Below are 16,655 nucleotides of genomic sequence, written 5' to 3' on the forward strand. Positions count from 1 at the left end.
AGTTTATTTTAAGATAAGACTGAGACTGTCCACACCGTGATCATTAGAAAGACACTATCAGTACTACAGAATATCACAGAGAACGGCTTTTGAATAAAATGCTGCTAGTAGTTACTTGAAGCAACTGCCTGATGCCAAATATACTTGATGTATGCATTTACACCCTGTACTGAGGATAATTACACAGCCGTGGAAGCAGATCCAACAATAGTTTTACTCAGGCAGAGCATCCTCAAGTCCTTACAGAATACATGTTATTACAGCCAGCATATAGAGCAGTGCATAAAACACACGATGAGCTTCCCTCAATGGTTTTAAGGCTAAAAGAGTGTGGCCTGCAGAACTGCCCTGTCAATGCCACACCACTTTAAGTGCCAATGTTCAACAATACCTCTGTATTCCTGGTCCTTCTCTGTATTGAACGCTTTTCAAATGCGGACAAGGGTCTGACCTCTAGGAGTATTCAGATCTCAAAAACGTATATATATCACTTTTTAATTGTTTGTTAAACATGTTTGTTTGTTTTTTGATAATTTTTTGATTTTATGTATTTTTGATTTGCTAATTATACAGTTATATTGTGTTGAGTGGACCCATCAAAATGTCAGATTATGTATTAATTCTTTCCCCGCCAGTGATTTTCACAAAAGTTTCATTGCACCCAGAATATTTTATTTTGTGAATATCTGAACATGCAAAATATCAAAAGAAAGAACAAAGCTATAAAAACGCATTCTTCTTTATCAACACTTGAATGTGTGTAAGTTTTGTAAAAAAGCAACATTTTGAGCAAAAAGCTGAGAAAATCATGTTTTTGTCAAAGACTGCATCTGGATCAGATTCAGAATGATAATCAAAACATAGATGGAGTAGATTGAGATTGGAGAAGCTTCACAGTCCTATAGCTCCTCCTGGGTTGATATATAAATGTAATGAATTATTATTACTATTAAGCTTGTCACTATGCAAACTGTCGTTTGTAGATTCCAGCTGAATCACTTCCTTGTGCGTTTTTTCTCCTTCTTCAACACTGCATAACCAATTCCATCCTCACCTGCGTCATGAGCAGGCATCACAAAAATCCCTGGCTTAACTGCCTCACAGATCTATTTTTGAGTTTCATAAGTTCATGTCACTATTATTCAAATTAAATGTGTGAATGTAGTTTGGGGAGTAAGACTGAGGTATGCGTTACCTCCTGTCCTCATGGCACACTCAATAAGAAGATTAGTACGGATGTTAATCACAGATTAAGCACAATATAAAGGCCAATTTTGTTTTTAAGAATGTGATGCCGAATGCAGAAAAGTGGTACAATGCATAAATGAAGTAATCGGTATAGATCTGTAGATGAACTTGGCTTTCGTTCATTTGAGTTTTGCAAACTCAGTGAACACTGAGAGATGAAGGTGAAACGGAAGGGATGTCACATCACCTCTGGGTCGCGTTTGGCCTTCAGTAGAGACTGAATCTGCGTCTCAATTCACCTACTTACACTACGCCCTAAAAGTATGTACTCTTTTTGTGAAGAAAACGTACTTACTTTTGAGTGTGTAGCAGAAGAGCTTTGAAACTATCTGTATTGTAAAAAGCAGTGTAGGCTATAAATAAAAGTGACTTGACAAAAGTAGACAAGCTTTGGGACATACTATCACGTCATAAAATAACATCTGTTCTCTCTGCCGCTTAACACGTATCCTCAATCATCTTGTCAAAGATAAAATCCTCCACATTTAATTTAATTTTCTACTGTATTGGAGAGAAATGCAGTTGCATGTTAATCTGCCAGTCATGGGTCTTTCATGTGGAGACTCTCCTCATATTCATGCATAACAATGCATTTAAAAGCTAATGGCCAAGCGGAACTTTATAAAAGTTCACGTTGTTATTGCAGATTAATTATAACATGGATAATATTACATAAATATTTTTTATCAGCTTAAATGTTGATTATTAGTCACTCAAAGCCCTTAATCTAAACCGTCGATCGTGCATATCTGCCATGTTTTGTAGTTTTCTGAATACTTTTACTCGTGTTAGAAGTTCCTAACTGAATCTTCCTCCAAAGCGAAATGTGTTGTGGGCAATATTATCTGTTATAGTGTGCACGGATCCACACCACCGGAAATAGTAGACCATCCGGGGACTTCTGGCATACTCTTTTCAACATACTATGCTTTGGGACACACTTATTTTAATCTCACATACTGTTTAGGATGGATAGTATGGGCATTGAGACACAGAGTCAGCCCAATGACCTTATTTTACATTCATATTTTACAGTCACTGTTATTAAACTGAATTTCAACTTTAAAATCACAATCTAGTAGCTCAGTGGAGGTCAAAGGCAGTTCAACTCCATCAAAATCATCTAGCACAGTTTTATCAATGGAGGAATATAAAACATTATACAAGCAGTCAAATGCAGTTTATGGAATATGTGAAACCTTTAACCCACAGGGGGGGAAAAATCAACCCGTGGCACCAATTTTAAAGTAGCCCAATTCCACTTGGCAAACCTGGACATTAAACATCATCAGCCAAACAGGTAAACTCATCCACTCACTAAATTGAACTTTGTGTTTATAACCACACTCTTAAAAACGATTCACTCCAATTTTCAATAATTTTGTTATAAAGCAAGACAAGCTGTCGGAAGCTAAGTGTTGTTGTAGTCACGCAACTGTGGTGTAGTTAATTTATAGCCTACATTTAGCCGTTTACTTCAAAAAAATTTTTTTTTTAAATGTGTAAGAATCATTCTCTTATTCTCATTTTATGTTCTGCAATAATTCAAAAGCCTATTGAGTTTTTGTTGAGGGAACCAGGGTGATACTAACTCTGAAACTGTAGCCTGCCAAGATGCTAATTTTAAGTAAATAAACTACACTGCACTGATTTTATTTTATAAACTGAGTTTAAAACATAGCTAGAAATAGTAGCATTTCTACACAGTATTTTTAGTTAGTTGTTCCTCAACACTGGCAGTTTGGAGAAAAAAAAAAGGATCGGGCAAAAAAATAGTACATGAAGACATCACGCTATAACATTTAAAGAGATTATAGATTAAAATGTAAACTGTCTGGTTTTTCTCGCCTAACAATGTCTAATCTCACAGTTTATGGGATCGGTATAATGGCAGAAAAAAAACTATGGGAAAAAGTATGGGGGAAAAAATTATATGGTTTGGTTACAGACATTCTTCAAGATATCTTCTTTTGTGTTCAGCAGAAGAAAGAAATTCATACAGGTTGAGGGTGAGTAAATGATAGCAGAATATTTATTTTTGGGAGAACTATCCCTTTAGCAGTGAAGCACTGAATAAATAATGAACGTGTTCCCTTCTTGTTGCTCATGTGTTTCTAGACTTACAGGTCAGACGTTTATTTGGCTGGTTTCATAACCAGTCGTTTGCCCTGGGCCAAGACTCACTAAAGGTCTTAAATCTTGTGCCCCTCTAAACTCTTAACTGCTTTATCCAGCACGTCACTGAGTGCCAGAGGCAGATTAACACAGTCACTTCCTCTGTGTCCGTCAGCTCAGCAGCATGTCAACGCAATTCACTTCTCTGAAGAAGATGCTGCATGCCATCCACACAAACACACGTGGATGACAGTTTTACACTTAAAATAAAATAATAAATAAAAAATGTAAGTAGGAAATGAAAATGTAGTAGGTATAAATGTATATATATATATTGTAAAAAAAGTAAATAAAAAAACACAAGTAGTAGAAGTCATGATAAATCATGATGGCAACACTTAGAATTAGGTTCCATTAGTTGAGGTTAGTTAATGCATTAATAGCAATGAGCAATACATTCTTGGCAGTACTTATCATAGTCATAGTCAACTTTATTGTCATTCTACTGTATACATTTATACAGTCGAACGAAATTTCGTTCCATACAGACCGAGGTTAATATTTGTTAATCTTTGTTAAAAAATAAATGAATAAAAATATAACTGTTTATTGTTAGTTCATGTTAGACACAGTGTTTGAATTAAATAATACTTTAGTAAATGTTGAGATTAACATAAACTGAGATTAATAGATGCTTTAGAAATATTTGTCACTGATGAAGTTACCTAATGCCAACAATATCTGATAATTAACATCAAGTTACACTTTATTTTAAGGTCTTTGTTACAAATTATAGAATGTAAGTACTGAGTAATGTTAATAACTACATGCACTTACTATAGGGTTAGCATTTGGGTTTGGTTTAGGATTAGTTACATGTAATTATGTATAATTTATAAGTATTGCTCTAGTACTATGTGCACTAAAGACACTAAAATAAAGTGTTACCTAATACAAATGTCTAATACTTAAAGGTTATTTTTGCCTTGTTTTCCAGTAAATATATAAAAATTTATTTACAACAATATTAGGAGAAATAGCATAAGATATTAGGACTCGTTATACATTCTTAAATTATTTTTCTTACCCTACAGGCTGTGCATTCTTGTTTCAAGCATAAACCTCGCTAAATTTGATTCATGATTAAAAACAATTGCCATTGGGTAGTAAAAATTTACATAATTCAAGATAATTTCCCTAAAAACATGTCTTATTGTCTCACACAATTTGGCTTCTTCAGTAAATTCAACTAATTTTAAATATGTTTCAATATTTTCATAGGAAAAAAGGTTGCTTGCTTATGCCAAAGTATTTCACAACCCTTCTCTCTCTATAGGAAGGTATAAATGGTTCCTCCTGAGGCCTGGTACAGAGAGCGGCAGAGCAGAAAACAGTCAGCAGTAAGTAGCTTTCCGTAAAGCCTTAAAAGAGCATGAGGTGCTGGACGGCTAAGCCCTGAGTCTGAACACTTACTCACCTCACAGTGACTCAAGAGTTTCTCTTGCTTTTCCTTTCTCCCTTCTTCTATCTTTGCACCTCTATCTGTTCGTCCTCCTGTCACCAGATGTTATTTAGGTCCACGCGTCCAGGTTCAAGAGCTGATCTGGAGTCAGGTGATTGACAGGTGTATCAGACAATGATATCAGAGGATAAAGCACACTCTTCAACAGTCGCTCAATTGTGTCGTTGTCTTTTACGCATGTCCTACTGTGGACTACCTGTTGATGTGTGATGCTGGGTAATGCAGCAGGAGAGCAGTGGCAGCATTCGGCGTCTCCTTCAATGGCACTCCTGATCCAGCTTAGAGGAGGCGGGGTTAGACAGCGGCCGGTCACTGTGGGGGAGGGAAGCCTTGACACAAAGGTCTGCTGGTCACTTCAACGGAGGTACATGGCCACTAGTTTCCCGTTACATGTTCATCTCCTCTGCAAACTAAACATGGAAAGGTCAAGCTTTTGTATCTACAGTATAAACAGATGCTGGGTGTGTCTGATTCACCGATTGTAAAGTTTAAATGGAAATGGCATGAATCCAGAATATACTGTACAACACCCATAAATAACAGTAAGTGAAATCTCTCAAGGCCAAAGCCATTTTAATCGGTCGAAAAACATTTAACGTGAAAGCATTATTGATTCTTCCTGACATGTTTCTAATAAAAAAGAAACAACATCAGAAATATGTTCAAATAAAGTAAAATTAAAGTGTTAACTTTAAATGCTTTTGGAATATAATGACCTTTTTTTTAAAAAAAACTTACATCACTGGGGTCTCTCAGACCCAACATAAAAACATTATGTTTCGAATTGCTTAACTGTTAGTTTGTGAGCATGTGAACATATCTCCGATACTAACGTTACTCTCTATAAAAAACAATCGGATTGCTTTGATATCGCTGGTTATATCCAATATTCCGAACTTCCGTTACTATCTCTAACGTTAAGTTAGCCCGCTAGCATTTGCACGCGTGGTCTCGCCTATCAACCGTCTTATTTACACTCGAATCACTGGAAGGATACGGGTTCTATCCATGATTTCAGTCCTAAATTAGTAGTGATATTGGTAGCATCACTGCTAATTTATTGTTCATCTGTCATAATGGCGAATATATCGGATGTGTGTCTACCTCTGAGTGCAGGTGAGGACACGTTTGAGCTGCATTCGGTGCGGTTGGAGCTGGAGTCCGTGGAGAAGCAGATCCGTGATCTGCTGGGGAGGCAGGCCGAGCTGCGAGACCGACGATCAGCGCTTGAAGCATCACGCGCCGATGCTCACAAGTCAGTGGTTAGTAACTTTTCGACTCCGGCCTCCTCTACTCCGTGTATTTCTCTGCACAGGACCCGAGCACCCCTGGTTTCGTTTACCCCGACACCGACACAGCACCATGGACCCTGGATGATGCCACAGCGGAAGACACGAGCCAGGACCAGAGCAAGGACCTCTCCGCCCCTCCCGGTCTTCGAGATCTCCACCCGGAACCGCTTCTCCCCTCTTCGCGAGACGGAACGCGACGACGCTGTGATCATCGGCAGTTCCATGGTCCGGCATGTCCGCGCTACCTCAGGTAAAGGTATGGTGCGCACTCACTGCTTTCCTGGTGCTCGTGTTCTCGATGTCGCTGCGCAGGTCCCCGAGATCCTGAACGGTGACGAGCGCGTCGGAGCTGTCGTGCTGCACGCGGGGGTGAACGACATCAGGCTGCGGCAGACGGAGGTTCTGAAGAGGGACTACAGGAGCCTGATCGAGACGGTACGCAGAACATCGCCTGAAGCAAAGATCGTCGTGTCTGGACCGCTTCCCACGTACCGACAAGGACAAGAAAGGTTCAGTAGATTGTTTGCACTAAATGAATGGTTGATGTCATGGTGTAATGAACAGAGACTGCTCTTTGTAAATAATTGGAATCTGTTTTGGGAGCGACCTAGGCTCTACCGTGCTGATGGCCTGCACCCCAGCAGAATCGGAGCGGCTGTTCTGTCGGACAACATCTCCAAGACGTTACACACCATATGACTAGTAAGTCAAAGTCCAAATCACATTCTTTGCTGTCCCAAATTAATTGATATAAGTACCAGTGTAGAACACTATATAGAAACTGTGTCTATTCCTCGTTTAGTGAGGCCAAACAATAAATCTACTGCAGGATCTAAGAAAAATCTAATTGTGATTAAACCAGAAAATCTCAATATTAGTGAACAAAAACAATTTCTAAAGCTAGGTCTTCTAAACATTAGATCGCTTACACCTAAGGTGGTTATTGTAAATGAAATGGTCACTGATAATAGCTTTGATGTACTCTGCCTTACTGAAACCTGGCTTAAACCAAATGATTATTTCGGTCTTAATGAGTCCACTCCACCAGGATACTGTTATAAGCATGAGCCCCGTCTGATTGGTCGTGGCGGCGGTGTTGCAACAATCTATAGAGATATTCTTAATGTTACTCAGAAAACAGGCCACAGGTTTAATTCGTTTGAAGTACTTGTTCTAAATGTTACGCTCCTAGATGTAAGAAAGAAATCCCTATTATCTCTAGCCTTGGCTACCGTATATAGACCGCCAGGGCCTTACGCTGATTTCCTAAAAGAGTTTGCAGATTTTCTCTCAGATCTATTGGTCAATGCCGATAAGGCAATAATTGTTGGAGATTTCAACATACACGTTGATAACACAAATGATGCGTTAGGAGCTGCGTTTACAGATTTATTAAACTCCTTTGGGGTCAAGCAAAACGTTAGTGGTCCCACTCATCGTCTTAATCATACTCTAGATTTAATTATATCATATGGAACCGATCCAACCGATATAGATATTATACCGCAAAGTGATGATATCACTGATCATTACATGGTAACTTGCATACTACGTACGGCTGAAATGTGCCATGTTGCTCCACGTTATCGACCAGGCAGAACAATCCTTCCAACTACTATAGATAGATTCTTGAATAGCTTACCTGATCTATCTCCGCTCCTCAGTGAACCCAAACAAACAGAGGAACTAGAGGAAATGACTAGCAGTATGAGCACCATTTTCTCTAGTACATTAGAAACTGTTGCACCAATTAGATTAAAAAAGGTTAGAGAGAAAACTAAAGCACCATGGTACAACAGTGCTACGCATGTTATCAAGAGAGAAACTCGTAACTTAGAGCGCAAATGGAAACAAACTAATTTAGAGGTCTTTAGAATCGCGTGGAAAGACAGTATGTCACGTTATAAAAAGGCTCTAAAAGCAGCCAGGTCTGAGCATCTACGCAAACTAATAGAAAATAACCAAAACAATCCAAGGTTTTTATTTAACACCGTGGCTAGATTAACAAATAAACAGACATCACCTGAACAAAATATTCCGTTACATTTTAATAGTAATGATTTCATGAATTTCTTCACTGAGAAAATAGAAAGCATCAGAAACACAATTGTAAATGTACAATCTTTGACAGCGTCTTATGATTCAGCCTCAATTATCGCCCCTCAAGAACAACTACAGCGCTTTACAACTATAGGACAGGAAGAGCTAAATAAACTTATAACTGCATCTAAACCAACAACATGTTTATTAGATCCAATACCCACTAAACTACTGAAAGAAGTGTTACCTGTAGTGGAAGAGCCTCTTCTCAATATTATTAACTCGTCTCTATCTTTAGGACATGTTCCAAAAACATTCAAGCTGGCAGTTATAAAACCTCTTATTAAGAAACCACAATTAGATCCAAATAACCTAGCAAATTACAGACCCATTTCAAATCTTCCATTTATGTCTAAAATACTAGAAAAAGTTGTGTCCGCTCAATTGTGCTCTTTCTTGCAAGAAAACGATATCTATGAAAAGTTTCAGTCAGGATTCAGGCCACATCATAGCACAGAAACTGCGCTGGTTAAAATTACAAATGATTTACTTTTAGCTTCTGACCAAGGCTGTATCTCAATACTAGTTTTACTCGATCTTAGTGCTGCGTTTGACACTATAGATCATAAAATACTCTTAGATCGACTTCAAAATTACACTGGTGTTCAGGGACAGGCATTAAGCTGGTTTAGATCGTACCTATCAGACCGTTACCATTTTGTCCATTTAAATGGGGAAAAATCAAAGATAACATCAGTAAATTATGGAGTGCCACAGGGATCTGTATTAGGCCCCCTGCTATTCTCAATTTATATGCTGCCACTTGGTAATATTATAAGAAAACATGGAATAAGTTTCCACTGTTATGCTGATGACACTCAATTATATATTTCATCTAGACCAGATGATAACACTAAATTATCTAAAATGACAGAGTGTGTTAAAGATATAAAATATTGGATGACGTGTAATTTTCTTCTATTAAATTCAGATAAAACGGAGGTATTACTGATTGGTCCAAAAAACTGCCCACAAAACCTCTTACAATACAACCTTAATCTAGATGGACGTCCTGTTACTTTATCCTCTACAGTAAAAGACCTGGGTGTTATACTAGACCGCAACTTGTCTTTTGAAAATCATATTTCAAATGTCACAAGAACAGCCTTTTTCCACCTTAGAAACATTGCTAAGCTACGTAATATGCTATCAGTTTCTGATGCAGAAAAGTTAGTTCATGCATTCATGACCTCGAGACTAGATTACTGTAATGCTCTATTAGCTGGTTGTCCTGCATCCTCAGTAAACAAGCTACAGTTAGTCCAAAATGCAGCTGCTAGAGTTCTTACTAGGTCAAGAAAATATGATCATATAACACCAATTTTATCATCTCTACACTGGTTACCTATTAAGTTCCGTATCAATTACAAAGTATTGTTACTGACCTATAAAGCCCTAAATGGTTTAGCTCCTGTATATTTAAGAGATCTTCTATCGCCATATATTCCATCGCGCTCTTTAAGATCGCTAAATTCGAGGCTTCTGGTCGTACCTAGGATATCTAAGTCCACTAAAGGAGGGAGGGCGTTTTCACATCTAGCTCCTAAACTCTGGAATAGCCTTCCTGATACTGTCCGAGGCTCAGACTCAGTCTCCCAGTTTAAAACTAGATTAAAGACGCATCTCTTTAGCCAAGCATTCACATGATGCATCTCATACCTTTTATACTACAGTTAAATCAGATCAAATGCATTCGCATTAAGAACAGCAGCTACGCTAATTATTTCCCATCTGCCTTTTTTTGTTGTTATCTCGGGACGCCTGTCCCGAGATAACTCAAATAGAGTTTGTCAGCTCCAGTTAGTATCCAGCCTCTCATGGAGACTTCAGATGCCCCAACGCCTGTGATGAGACGACTCGACGCCTGTGAAGAGACGACCCAACGCCGGCGATATGTTATGCCCTAAATTTCATGATTAACTAACTGTATTTTTGTATGTATATTTTTGAAATGCATTTTCTGTAAAGCTGCTTTGAAACAATGTGTATTGTGAAAAGCGCTATACAAATAAACTTGAATTGAATTGAATTAATTCAAATTCTATCATAATATACTCACCTTCATGTTGCTGTGTCGAAACAAAACAAAACGAATGATAAATTACAATAAGATTTGACCGAGTTAGAATAGTGGAGCGTCAGATGAGAAAATAAAGTCTCAAAAATCCTTGTACACAAGACAACTGCAACAATATATGTTTTTATCTTTTATTTCAAAGTCATGCCACAAGTTGACAAAATACAAAAGAAAAAAAAAGTACTTCAAATAAGTATATCAAATAACCACAGTGTAACCCAGGAGACTTACACGCAAAACAAAACACATTTAAACAGAGAAAAGATACAGAAACCCTACAATCAGTAAAGATAATAGTATATATGTCTGTTTGTTTGTTTTTTGAACACAAGATTCAATGGCTAGATATAAAACAGTAAACAAATGAGTATAAAATGCTGATAAAAGATACTTGTTATAAAGATAATATCAGCTATGTTTCATAGAATGATACCATGCAAGATATTTTGTGTATTTCTGTATATATATATATATGTCGGTTTCAAGTTCAACATCAGCAGAAAAAATACAAGAGTATCACAAGCTCATTCTCTGGACATCTGACCCATGTCAAAAAATGACAAAGAGCTATAGGATTCACTCTCTCCGCAAGCATTCACTGGTTATTAAGGCTGTACTCTATCAAGATGCCTAGAGAAAGTCCAACATGGCATGACAGTATTTGTGATGGCATGTGTTAAAGAAAAGAGGTTCACTCAGCCAAAGTACATGCAGCAGTCAAGGCCAGAGAGCCAGTAACATCACAGAGAGCAAATAACGGCCAGCAGAAACACTCAAGAACGTCATTCACGTGATCGTATGAGTCGAAAACAATGCCAGTGCTTTAGAGGATTTGAATTTGCCTCGTGATTACAAGCAGTTAAAAGTCTCCACAGACATAATACATGTTGAGATTGTGAATAAATTATGCAAGAGAGTGAAACTAGGCATCCTCTGCAAATATTGTTTCCTTCATACGTACATTGAATTAGCTGCGCAAACATTGGGTTGCTGTATCAATCCATAGTGTGTATAAATCCTGTTTGTAAACAAACGCAAACCCACATGCAATGTTAGATTACACTTTCACATGGAAGCAGCATCAAGATCCACTCAACACAACATGGCAAAGGTTCCTCTATTTGATCTGAAGCATGCACCACTATCTGAGTGAACCAAGACCTTCCAAGACCATTTGAACGTTGTCGTTCTGCCATATGGCCAGGGCCAAAGAAAATTCGAATGAATTAAAGGAAACATACAAATAATTGATAGAAATGTAAAGAAATCTTTACACAAGGCATTTGAACTTCAACGGTTCTTACTATATGCCATTGGCCACATATGTTATTTGGCAAAATAGACAGAAAATAAATATAACAGGAAATGCATATGGCTCCAACTGTACTGGCACATTGGCATCTTTCACATCATTCGCATTCAAATAAAAATACACAATTTAAGCTTTGGATGAAACCAAGTAAAAGAAAAATTAAAGGTTTGTTTTCTAAAGAGAACAGGTAAACAGGTAAAGAGAAACTGGCTGGATTTAAGGCTATTCATTAGTTTGTTTAGTCAGATTAAATGATATAAAGTGTGTCATTTCTGCACGCATAATCTAACTAAACTGCACAAATTCCAGAACATGCCCCTCGTTTGCCATTGGTCAGATAAACAGATAGCCCTGCCACAAACTCACCCCATTGGTTAAGCCAATGTTGCTGGTTGGATTGCTCAAACAAACAGAGCAATATTTTGATAGCGCCACAGAACCACAGGGTTAGACTTCATGGAAACAAACATGAAAAACAATTCACATCTGAGCAAAATTGCTGTCTCCATATCTAAAAGACAAAAACAAGGTGGCGAACTTAAACCATACATGACAAAATTTTGCTGTTTGAACTTGTACTTTCAATCAAACACCTCTCTGCTCAGTACAAACTGCTTTCTATGATCTAAATCAGTCAGTCATAGAGGACAAAATGGAGATAAGTAAAATCCTTCCACAGACATGAAATTTTCCTTGCTAAATCCCCTGTTTAACCGTCATAATCTGGCCTGTGGAGGCACAAATGATGTAAAAGAATGACTGGGCTATTGTTGGGGATTTCCAATTCAGTCTGGTTGTATAAAAACTGAAATGTAATGGAGCTAAAGAAAAAGCTTCTTTCATCCCTGAATGAGATCATTTTGTCTCTGGTGTGCCACACTGGCTAATCCAGAGGGCTTCAGCGTGATCTTGTCATCCAACACTGTTACTCTGATTGGCACTGCATTGTTCAAACCTGGTATTTAACACTGTTGGTGTTTCTCTTCTCTCCTTTTCTTGCTAATCTAGGTTTGAGGATCAATACTGGCTCAACTTTAAAAACATTACAAATTTTATAAACATTAGTCATTTTAACCTAATGTTTGAGATTCTTATGCTACATTTTAGACACAAAATAGTAAAAACTGCAAACATGGCTCATGGTAACTATTGCACCATTTGGCCTTCATATCTGTTTCATTGCGGAAGAACTTAAAGATTATTTTTAAAAAAATTACACAATGTAACAAAAACTCTTCAAAGGCAATAATAAATGAATGAATTTGAAGTGAAATTGGCGAAGATGAGTTATGAAGGGATACATCCTCACATTTTCAACTCAACACTGCAGAAATCACATTCTTAATCAGTGTTTTTGTCTTCTCTAGAACAATTTTAACATCCTTAAAACAAAACTGCACAAGATAATAAGTCTTCTTCTCAGAGAATATGTCTTTGTGTTTATTTTCCCACATTGGCAACTGCATTTATTTATTTGAATTCTAACTAAATTTAGTGAAGTTTTTGCTTTGCCATTGTGGTTAAAAAAAGGTTTTCGGTGTCGCTGACATTCAAATCAGAGGATGCTAAAACATACCCAACCATGATAAAAGACTGATGTGGACTTGTTTCTTTTTCCAAAACTCAGTTATAGGGACTGAGATCTTGGGATGAAGCATAAACAAGACATTGTAGTGCACAAAGAGTTCTGTAGGAGTCTCTGGTGGAACAGCACAACTAGCCATTGGAAAGGACACAACGCTGGTGATGATATTCACCGCGTGTCTGTAGTTAAGGTGTAGTTCCTCATTTTCAAGAGAGGTTGAGAGAAAAAACAAAACAAGGATCTTCTCTTAAGTACAGAATGTTCGTTAATGCAATCGTGCAGCAGTTGTTGCGAATCTCAAACAATGGCACATGCTGTTTGGCAGGAGACTGACTAGAAAGTCATTAAGACACAGACAAATCCTTGTTTTACAGTCTCGCGATCCTCAGAGCAAGAGTGAGGTAAACCCAGAGATATTTGTGGGTCCAAAGGCCTACTCTTCATCCTTTGAGCACCGCTAGAGTTTTCCCTTTGATTTAAACGTGCATAACCTTTTAATGGTCCTTAGGTTATATTTGAGGGCTAGTGGAGCACGCACACACATACACACACACACACACACACACACACACACAGGTGACCAGAAGTCATGATAACAAAATCAGTATACATGCATACACAGCAGGGCTCGACAGTAAGGACTGCCCAATGGCCCAGGGCCAGTGTGAAAGATGCTCGGGATCGCTGACAGATGGACCAATTCTGCCTAGTCATGAAAGTTGTCATTTCAACATGTTTTTAAGTCTTGCCAATTTAAACATTCAAGTGATTGTAAACCAGTCATGCACAATAATTATTTAATAAAAAATAAGGCTGAAATACAATAAAATATAAACTTAAAAAAAAAACATTGCCTTGTCAGTAACTGAAAAAAATACAATAAACTTGAACTGAAATAAAAAAACAAACAGACATATTGAAATAATATATATAAAAATGATAAAGGCAAAAAATTTTTTTTTAATAAAAAATAAACTGAAATGAAAATGAAAACTGACAATATAAAAATATAAGTTAATTAAAAATATTTGTATATGCTATAAAAGTATATAAATAACACTAAAAGAAAGTCAATGGACTACATACATTAACCCACCCCCTCTTTTGTTAATAGCTACACATCAGGCTGCTGGTTTCTTATGATAGAAAAAGCATACAATCATACTGATGACAAATTTAAAAATTTTGTTTATAGCTGTCAAACTAAAGACTAATTATTAGGACAAATGTCATCCTAAATGTAACTTGTGATGTGGGACATGGCTTGTCAAATCAGGACTATTTGGTCACCCACACACACACACACACACACACACACACACACACACACACACACACACACACACACACACACACACACACACACACACACACACACACACACACACACACACACACACACACACACACACACACACACACACACACACACACACACACACACACACACACAATATCAAATGCAGAACAAAGGTGAAATGCTCATCAAACCCCCCAGCATTTTTGTAATGCCCATCCATGTTTTCAGGCAGAAAATGGCATGGCAGATAGTTCGGGTGGGCTTTTGGTACCATGAGTCCACTGGTAAGAGTTGAACTCGCCTTCATGCTCCGGAAGGCTCTAATCCAGACTCCTGTTGCTAAGCGACTTGACCCGGAGAATCTGAAGAGGTCCCCACTGCGGCCCGCCGGTCACTGAAATCTTTCAGCTAAATGACAGCTGATCAGGTCTAGCTAAAGATCAAGGTCTTTGTAATCAAGTGGACCTCCACGTCACTGTGCATCTTGAGGGAAGATGTGTGAATGGGCACGTGTTAACACTGACTGAATATGTGATGACTGAAAGCGTGGAGGAGAGAAGGAATGGTAAGAGAGATAAGGAAAAAATAATACTTTCCCCGGGCTGGGCTGCATTCAGTGATCTGGCAGACGAGGCATGGGCGGTCATGTGACTAGGACTCCTTAAGGATCTAATTCTACCTTAGACCACCTCAGCTGCTCATGCAAACACAATGCATAGCCCTTTATTACAAAATCAGATCATGACTGGGTGGTATTAAAAGAATCGTTCACAGAGAATTTACTCCCTGTCATGTTATAAACCCATATGCTGTTTTTTGTGGAACACAAAAACATAATTTTTTTATCTTTATGTAGCTATTTTCCACACAACATGCTTTCAAGCTCCAAACACCACAAAAGTGGTCCATACAACTTTTTCAAAGTCTTATGAAGAGAATCGATAGCTTTACTTTAAAAAAATGTAATTCATTATTCACCTATAATCTTCCCCTCCAGTGAACCGTTAAATTAAGAACCAATGGAAAACGGATCAATGAATCATGGTCATTAAGTGAGAACTCAAGAACTGATTTGTGAACCATGGTTCACCGAAAAGAACAGGCTCAAAAGATTAATGATTCGTTAATGAATCAGAATGTACAAGGCAGTGTCAAAAATCACCCCCTATACCCTTAAATATGGCAGTATTTGACGGGACAGCCATTTTTAGTGGTGTCCGAAACCACAGTGGACGTTATCGACTGCACTCATTCAATCCCACAATGCACCGCAATAACGAGTGTACTAAACAGATAGAGAATACCCATAATGCACTGTGAGAGTCGTGCGTCAAATGAATTTCCGTGTCTTGCCAGAAGATGGCGCCCGCAGATCCATCCATTTTCCAAACCGCTGGTCCAATATGGATACAGTGTAATATCATACAGGTATAAATTCTTTTTAATAGATTATTAGATTGATTATTAAAGGTTTATACATATTCCATGACAGAGTTGAAGATAGATCTTTTCATCGTACTACTAAAGCTGCCGATTTCAGAAGGAGGTGATTTCGGACACAGCCCCAGTTCAACTCACTGATTCGATTTCACAGGTGTTCTCAAGTTAACAGATCACCGGAGCAGAAGATTATCACTGAATAATGACTTCAAATTCAGTCTGTTCCTCACATAAAGCTCTCATATGGCTTCAAAAGACTCGGAATCTACTGTATGGATTACTGTGGTCACTCACTACCAACTGTGAGGATTATACAAAACTGTCCTTTGATCTATAGAAAACATAACAGCAAAGGGGGTTGGGACAACATGAAAGCTTTTGGGGTGGGGGTGAACTAACCCTTTACTGTAAAAAAAAGGAGAAATGTATGAGTGGTAAAGGCATTGAGGGTGAATGAAGAAACCAAGCTGAAAGTGTGAAGTGGCGGGATGCATGAGGCTCAGGCTGCATTTAGTTTGTGATCAGATGTTGGTTAAAGTGGTGCAGGTGATCACGCGCACAGTCAGCGTGCCTGGAAGGTTGTTGTCTTGGCGACTACCCTTGTCCTTAAGGTAGACCGTGTGCTGCTCTTGCCGGTCATTAGGGTCAGTAAAGAGGGTCACCT

The 16,655-nt window shown here is 38.1% G+C and overlaps 3 protein-coding genes across 5 annotated transcripts in view; 1 reads left to right on the forward strand and 2 right to left on the reverse strand.

Moving 5' to 3' along the window:
* The window catches only part of myo7ab (myosin VIIAb), a 36,101-nt gene extending 30,935 nt beyond the window's left edge, over positions 1 to 5,166 (reverse strand). Inside the window, exons 1-2 of one of the 2 annotated variants that reach the window (XM_079584958.1) lie at positions 5,082 to 5,166; positions 4,841 to 4,966 (exon numbers count right to left, since the gene is read on the reverse strand). The gene's annotated coding sequence lies outside the window, so the exon portion shown is untranslated. Of the gene's footprint in view, positions 1 to 4,840 lie in introns of both variants that reach the window. The other variant, XM_079584957.1, reaches the window with a different exon arrangement.
* capn5b (calpain 5b) overlaps positions 5,163 to 16,655 on the reverse strand; it is a 39,076-nt gene continuing 27,583 nt past the window's right edge. Inside the window, 1 exon segment of the mRNA XM_079584962.1 lies at positions 5,163 to 5,295. Coding sequence (XP_079441088.1) covers positions 5,272 to 5,295 — 24 coding nt within the window. The 3' untranslated portion in view covers positions 5,163 to 5,271.
* On the forward strand, positions 5,818 to 10,202 carry LOC306984012 (uncharacterized protein). Of its 2 annotated transcripts, XM_079584960.1 has the most exons (3): positions 5,818 to 6,147; positions 6,244 to 6,879; positions 10,089 to 10,202. In XM_079584960.1, exons 1-2 carry the CDS (start codon positions 5,962 to 5,964, stop codon positions 6,874 to 6,876), a joined length of 819 nt encoding a protein of 272 aa, XP_079441086.1. In that variant the 5' UTR covers positions 5,818 to 5,961; the 3' UTR covers positions 6,877 to 6,879; positions 10,089 to 10,202. The 2 variants fall into 2 exon arrangements, with proteins under 2 accessions (XP_079441086.1, XP_079441085.1); XM_079584959.1 differs by having other exon boundaries at positions 5,818 to 6,879.

Source organism: Phoxinus phoxinus (assembly GCF_949152265.1).
Source record: "Phoxinus phoxinus genome assembly, chromosome: 17".
NCBI classification, from domain to species: Eukaryota; Metazoa; Chordata; class Actinopteri; order Cypriniformes; family Leuciscidae; genus Phoxinus; species Phoxinus phoxinus.